Genomic DNA, 8,274 nt, shown 5'->3' with positions numbered 1-8,274 from the left:
GGGCTTGATGAATAGTTAAGACTTATTTTTAGGTGAGCAGCAAAGGAATATTGAATAACTTGTAAATAGACTGCAAAAATGCTCCTTTCAGTTCCTCAAAACAATCCAACAGTCCTTACTATCCCAACATGCCAATAATTGTTTTAGTCAGATGTAGCCTTTAAAAATGAAATGTTTCTCAGAACTGTATTATCAAATAGGAGCTACTGGACATAAAACAGGTAACTGAGTTCAGACATTAGCTAGTTTTCATGAAGTATTTATCTCCAACTTGTTTACTCCAACATTCATTTATAATAAGAAGGACAATGATTAAAACTGGCCATTTCTCAAACCACAATTCTGAAACCACAGAAATGTTTGATTAAGCCCACCTTGGTCAAAAATCTTCATTCAAGCAATGGTGAAACAGCCTGCAAATATGTCTTCAATTAACTGAGCTTTGAAGCAGAACAAAAACAGAAAAATGTAAAACCTCTATCCCAAGCACCAATAATGGAGGCTAAGCAATTATACCTACAAGTCCTAAATGACAGAACTTTTCTGATGGAAAATCCTGAGATTTCTATTACTGTGACTTTACAGAAGGCAGGTTGGTTTAATGAGGAAATTTACTTTTAATAAAAAGACAATCAACAATGTTTTACTTGGGGCACTTACTCAGTATTTCACAGATCCTCAACAAGTTTTGAGGTAGGTTAATATTAGCATTGTATTTTACAAATGAAAACTCAGGCAGAGATTACATCACTTGTCACAAACCATAGCAGGAGTCCTACCATAATCAGTAACATGGTCTGATCTTTGAGATTAATCTCTGATGTGTGTGTGTGAATTTAATGGTGATAGCTTGCAAATAAGTCATAAAAACAAAACAAAACCACTAGATAGTCTACTTTGGGCTATTTTGTAATTCTTAAATAATCCTACAATGATTATACATACTTTGGAATAACCTACATACTCCTGTTAGAAATCTATTTATATATAACTAATCCTTACAATAACAAATTAACACATTATCGATTTTGTTGTTTTCTGCCTTTTGGGGTGGGTGAAGCACGAAGATAATCACCAAGTTTTCCTCAGAGAGCTAGGCAGCCTTTAAGTGCAGGTACTGTGCTCAAGGCACCATCTATGGTGATTTGGGGTCATAGGAAAGCAGGTATACAAATGGAGCCAAGATCCAGAAAAGATGCCTGGATCCAAAAGAGGGGAAGGCCCTGCACAAGTCAAAGATGAAGAAAAATAAACTGTCATCTCAGGCTACATATCCTCAGCATCATGGGAAGAGCTCCTAAAAGACCAGCAAATTTGTCCCCGTTAAGTCTGTTAATTAAAGTTCTTACTAACTAGATAAACCATAAGTATTGTATTTTATTAAAGTGACATCTATAGAAACAAAATATCTAAGTATTTATTATGAATATGTTCCACCTACCATGTAAATTCCTCTAATTGTCACAAGCCTAATTCACCTACCTCATTATATTACTTAAAATTCAGCACATCCTGACTAGGTTCCTGGGCCAATCTTCTCAAATATTTGTTTCATTATAAATTTCCTTTTATTTAAACAATTGTCAATTCTTAACAATACAGGATTAAGAGTGGTTAATTAACAACTTTTTTCAAGTAGATTACTTTACATTGCTCTAACATGTTCTTTTCCTCAGTGCACTGTTAAACTAATCAAAACTCTGTACACATGTATATTCCCTTTAAGAGTGGTTAATTAACAACTGAGAAATATTATAAGGAAAATATCATCATTGTGTTAGAATATACAGCATCCAATAGAGCAAATTTCAAGAGTAAAGATATAGACACCTATGTTGCTGAAGAGACTGAACGGCACAGTCCAACACAATTTGAGTCAAAGAAGCAAGAAAAAAAGAAGGAAGGGGCCACAGGAGGCAAAGTATTTTATTCTAGTGTCCCCAAAATTGACTGTGGAAGTAAAAAGTTTCTACGTTAAAAAAGTTTATATAAATTACATGAATTGTAATTTTCATAAAAGTCAAAATGAAATGTTCTGCATAGGACAAAAGATATGCCTAAGCAACGTATCATATTTGCACAAGGCCACTGAATGTCATGGATATGAGGAACAAATGAAAAAGCTTAAGTCTATGGCAGACTGAGCAAAGATTTCAGTTTGGTATTCTATAACCCCAAGACTGTAAACTACTCTTACTATGCAGAAGCTCTAATGACACATAGGGTTTTGTGTAGGAACTCTTGTGCTTCTGGTTGGCACATCATCTACTCTTTAATATGTGAAATTAATACAGACAGTTGTGAGAGGTTGTGCAAAACTACTGTATTTACAAAAATGGCACAAAAGTGAATTCAACAGTCGATGCACATGCACACTTCATTCACATCTTCAATGACAAAAGGTATTCTAACACTACAGAACTGAATAAGAATACTCTTCGACAGCAGCTGTTACGCACTAGAGTCACATAAGTTACACCGGAATGGGCAAATATTGCCCAGGTAAAATTCTATTGTTAAAGCTGAAACAGATTTAAGGCCATTCAAGTTCAAGCACAGGATACAAATCTTTTGAAGCCCCATCTATTTATGTTTGAAATATGTGACCTTTCTTCTAACTTGTAGTCTTAAACTTCTGTTTTACAAAATTCAAAAGGAAAATACAGAAGAAATCAATACAATAAAGGTTACATTAAATAAGAGTAACATACAAAGCTATAATTAAGATGAATTAAAGAAAGCCAAAACATTAAAATTGTAAAACTTGCTTGTTACTTGTTGGAAGCAGTCCTACACTAGGAGTTAGGTAATATATACAATTATTTTCAAGTAGATTACTTTACATTGCTCTAACATGTTCTTTTCCTCAGTGCACTGTTAAACTAATCAAAACTCTGTACACATGTATATTCCCTTACACACACTACCACTACCTGCAAAGCCATAACTCTCAAACGACTTAGTGAGTGAAAGGAAATAAAAAGTGGAGAAGTAACATATTAAGGAGAAATAATGGGAATTAGAAGATTCATGCAGTTCAGCTCTTTTAATCAGCCAGCCAGCTTGCTAGCAACAAGAGATGGTTTCCGTTGAGGAAGGTCCTGTGGAGTGGGAATGTGGTCACCAGTGACGTCTGTCTTATCCGGAGCTGCAGTAGGAAGTTGCTTGTTCTTCATTTTTGCTTTAGCCATGTTGTAATCCCCAGAATCAAAATATTTTTGCTACAAGAAAAAAAAAATTCAGACTAGAGTTTAAAAAGCTTTCATATGCAATTACACTGGTTTAAGATATAGATGTGACCCTGTACTGTCAAAATAAAATAAACCTAAAAGTTTTTAAACAAAAACATCAACTACACGAAATAGCTATGACTCTACAGTGAGTTCTATCACAAGTCAACAGCTGAGAAGTCAGGCAAGAACCCTTTCTTCAGGCTTACATATATCATTCTAGTTCCAGTATGGAACCCTCAATATTGACATCAACTTCCATATCAATCTATCTGGGAGCTAAGAGCCCTGGACTTAAAGAGTGGGACACAAGCCTTTCACTTACTAATGGAAAAACCAGCATGAATTTCTTGTTTAAATGATTTTGAAAATAAAAACACACAATCCACCAACTTGCATTTGGGATGTCACCCACCTCCAATCAAGCTTACAATTATTAAAACTATTATTTATAGTTGCTGGTACTCTGTCATCTAAGATGAACTGTTCTGTAAGGATTTAAACCATTTATTTGAATTAGAGCAGTTCACTAACATAAAAATTAAGGTTAAAATATAAATGCTTAGGGTAATAAAAGAAATGAACTCATTCGAAATTAATTATCACTTAAAACACACAACCCTATCCTATACCACCATTTTTCACCTAAGACACTAAGTACAACAATCGCTCTTATTAATTGGAGATGGATGCGGTAACAACCACACCATTTATCACTGAAATAGAAATTGTGGAGCTAAAGATCAACCTTAATATAGATAACCTACATGAGTTAGTCTGTTCCGAGGTAAAAACAGATGAATTTGCCTGGGTTATGACTTTCACCTATCATGTTTAGCCTACCTTTACTGAGTGCCTGCAATACTACACGAAGCACTGTGTGAATCATGAAGAGAGATATAAAGATGGACAACAGCCAAGTAAATCCACTGTTACAGTTTTAAATACATGAGGTGCTATGGTTACTCAAAGGAGGGGAACCTAACCTTTGCCTATAGCATAGACAAGAATCCAGATACGAGATGAAGGCTTGGACAAAGGATGAAGGGGAGGAAATATAAATATTCTCTTTGAGACTTCCCGGGTAACTCAAGTAGTAAATCAAGGAGCTAGGAACTCACAGCTTAGTTTAAGATTGCTGAATGGCCTGAAAAAAAAGGTCTCACTGGCTGCCTCCCTCCAGTGACTATTCTTTTATAAGCATCTGGCCTTAGGCCAGAGTCTAAAGTTAGAAATTGCTTTTCATGTGTCACTACACATAGAGTAGGAAACTTGGACCAGGCCTTTCTAAGACTTACTGCAGCTTCATTTCTGCATGTTTTAAAATAAGTGTAGTGGAAAAAAAAAACCTCAGAACTTCTGATGTACTATATTATATTAGAGAGCTACTTCTGAAGTTTAGTAGCCTCTAAAAGAGAAAGTAGACTGCCAAATTTCTTAGAGTCAAAAGCACAAAATGAGAACTTTAACACATAGTGCAAATTCGAGGCAGAGTTTCCCCAATGTAATAAAGTCTGTTTCTAATGTTACCTATTTTATAGTAAACAAAGGTTCATCACAAGGGGATCACACTTATCTGTAGATTAGGCTACTTTGCTTGAGGAAAAGGAATTAAATTTATTTAGTGTGGTGAGAGAAAAACTAAACTCAATGCTTAATAATTATAACTGCTCTAGGTAGAGGAATGAACTAGATCAATGTTTCTCATATTAGAAAAGATACAGTTCAAGAAGGCAATATTACTTGTCTTTAACAATTTTTAAATTTTGTATAAGTGAAAAATTTAAAAATTAACATATTCTGTACCATCTAGATGACACTCTTATAAGAGCCTTTTCCCACTTCAATTTAAGGGCCACACTTACATCCATATTTATAATTGCATTGACACTAATGGATCACCAAAGTGACAGCAGTTAATTTTAAGGTCATGTTTCTTAAAACTGGACCCTCAGTTTTCTTGGGACTTCACAAACTCCACAAATATGGAAAAACATGGGCCAGACTGCTGCTTGATATCCCTCACACGTCATATTGTTAAAAGCCTAAAAATAGGTATCCGAATAAATAACATTGACAAGTACAATAAAACAGAAAGGGACCTAAAATACATGTTATCTAACCAACCCTCTCAAATGAACAAGAAACTGTTTAAAGATACTATGATAACTTGTCAGTTTGCTGTTACGACAGAGGAAAACTAAAACCCTGTGATCCAGACATTTTTTTAAAAAACTCTTTTAACATAGTAAGAAATTATATAGTTGAATATAACATTTCATTTCCCTAATATAAAAGTGCTTATTCACTGACATTTTGGTAAAATACAGAATCATTCAAGAGCTCCCATCTCAAATTCTATATAAATTTCTTGATTCAAGTGGCATTTTCTTATTGACAACTATTTACATCTATAACACCAACGCCAAGATACAACGTATATAAATTCTAACTTGAAGATACTTAAAGTCATAAATCGTTGAAGCTAGAAAAATGACAAAGTCAACAGCCCAAATGTTGGAGGAAAGGCTGTTAGCATAAGTTATACTGAAGATTAGCAAAGGAAAAAAAGTTTCCTAAACACTAATAGTCAAATCCCAAATCCAAATAATAATAATCAAAGAAAATTACATAATTTCATACTAAAACCACATCTGATGGGATGATTTCAAACTGAGACTTGGTACAGATACGTTTTACACAGAATGCAGAACATGTTTCTCAATGCTGCTTTTTTCTATTTATCCTGTATATTATGGTCTTTGCTTTTTAAATGACCACATAATGCTCTACTTTGTTGACTTATCACAATTTATTTACTATATCTCTGCTGTTGAATAATGATGCTGCTTTTTATTATAGTTAAAGCTACAAAGAAATAATTGTTCTAATTCATACTCCATTGATTTCTATCCTGGATAAACATTTTTTTGTGTTTCATAACAATATTTCCTCGGCTAAAATCCTTTATCTAGGGCACCTTAATGTTTTCCTTGTGTATTTGAAAAACCATTTTATGTATTACAAATATCAACTAACATTTTTATAATAATTTCCCCACCATATTACTTTTCATGGAACAAGGATTTTATTTTTATGTTTTGGTATAATCCTTCTTTGTCATTCTATTATTTCAAAGCTGTGAATGTCATTCTTTCATGCTACATAAAAACACCATTCTATATTTTGCCACTTTTAAAAGTAATCTGTTAAACTAAAATTAATGTTAAAATATTCTTTTGGTAGAAAGACAATTAGTGTATGACATCACTTATATGTGGAATCTAAAATCATCAAACTCATAGAAAACAGAGTAGAACAGTGGTTGCCAGGGGCTGAGTGGTGGGGGAAATGGGGAGATGCTGGTGAATGGGTGCAAACTTTCAATTATAAGATAAGTAAGTTCCAGGGATCTAATAAATGGACAATATGGTGTTAACTACAGTTAACAATATTGGACTGTATATTTGGAAGTTGCTATGAGTCAAGCTTTAACGTTCTCACCATAACAAGAAGAAAATGGTAATTATGTGAGGTAAAAGATGTGTTAGCTAACCTTATTATGGTAAGCATTTAGCAATATGTACATGTATCAAATCATCACACTGTACACCTTAAAGTTACATAATATTTTACATCAGTTATAACTCAATAAAGCTGAAAAAATATTCCCTTGCAATTTGGTTTATTTGAGAAAATAATCCACATATAACTATAGCCAACGTATATACTTATCAATGCACACACATCTGGTGGTAAAGAGCTATATACACAGACACCCATTTCACAGTCTCTTTCGGCACAATGAGTTCACAGGACTTAAAACACATGAAGATTTACACATGAGAACTTACCCCTTTCTGCAATCGTTTCCTTAAAAAATCTGAACCTCCAGGCTTTTGTCCCAGATGAGGATACCTGGCTTTTAATTTTGCTTCTTCAGCCTTCTCTGGACTAGTCACTTTGTCTTCCATTTCCTGAAATAATTTTAAATAAATTACTTGTCTATTACAATTCAGTTATTTTAGATAATTCCACCTTTTAAATATCTGGATTCTGGTTTTAGTTGTCAAATACCAAATAATGCAGCAACAGACTAAGAAATCAAGCACAGAGGCTTTTAAAACATCCCTGTCTTGTTTTTCAAATGATCCATGTGACAGCTCTATTATAGCTGTGATGCATGTATAACACCCCACACACTGGATAAAAATATCAAGATAGCTCAGCTCTGAAGTCTTGCTTGCCATTACTTTCCAGTCATGTATAATACATTTATAGTTAGTCACCTTCTATGGAACTCATCAGCTCTTTGCCCATATTTAGAGAACCATCTTAATACTGTTAAAATAAAAAAGAGCTTTTTGACCTCCTGTTTATTCAAGATCATATTTAATTGAAAGCTCTGAGAATCTTTAATAGAAATTAACAGCAGCTTACTTACCATCATATTTTCCTCGGATAATGCAGAAGACCTTGTTATTTTTAAAGGAGAGAAACATCATCTCTGTCAATCTTTACATCTGTATATTTTATTGCCTAATTTCTATCCATATTTAATGGAAAACAGTTTTCATGCCAAAGATCCCATCTTTAATGCATCAAAAATATGTTTTCTGACCAAGGACTATCAATATCTTAAGCCTATTCACTTTTAACACCAGTCTTGATATAGCTTACTTTCTTCCATATATATATATATATATATATAGGCTGTGCCACACAGCACGTGGGATCTTAGTTCCCGAACCAGGGATGGAACCTGTGCCCCCTGCAGTGGAAGCGGGGAGTCTTAACCACTGGACTGCAGGGAAGTCCCCAAGAGTAATATTTTATAGGGAAGCAGTGTTTACCACTTCATGGCAAGTAGTGCAGAAGAAAGAATGAATCAAGAGAAATACAGCTGCCTTGATAGGGGAGGCTGGGCAATGGCAAGGCATACTTTTTAGCTAATGGACTCACTTCTGCACACCAGCTCAGCAAAATTACACACCTCTGCATATCTTGATTCTTCCAGGTTATTTATGAATAGTCAAAAAGCAGA

The 8,274-nt window shown here is 34.1% G+C and overlaps 1 protein-coding gene across 1 annotated transcript; it reads right to left on the bottom strand.

Moving 5' to 3' along the window:
- Positions 1 to 2,301: 2,301 nt before the first annotated feature.
- Positions 2,302 to 7,411, bottom strand: ARPP19 (cAMP regulated phosphoprotein 19). Its single transcript, XM_024754349.1, has 2 exons — positions 7,085 to 7,411; positions 2,302 to 3,221 (listed from the first exon to the last, which is right to left on the bottom strand). The coding sequence occupies exons 1-2, from the start codon at positions 7,202 to 7,204 to the stop codon at positions 3,051 to 3,053; spliced, it is 291 nt and encodes a 96-aa protein (XP_024610117.1). The 5' UTR covers positions 7,205 to 7,411; the 3' UTR covers positions 2,302 to 3,050.
- Between the last annotated feature and the right edge of the window lie 863 nt (positions 7,412 to 8,274).

This window comes from Neophocaena asiaeorientalis, unplaced genomic scaffold (assembly GCF_003031525.2).
Source record: "Neophocaena asiaeorientalis asiaeorientalis breed wild unplaced genomic scaffold, Neophocaena_asiaeorientalis_V1.1 scaffold391, whole genome shotgun sequence".
Taxonomy (NCBI): Eukaryota; Metazoa; Chordata; class Mammalia; order Artiodactyla; family Phocoenidae; genus Neophocaena; species Neophocaena asiaeorientalis.
Note: the sequence above shows the minus strand (reverse complement) of the source record. Positions and strands in the feature narration are given on the sequence as shown.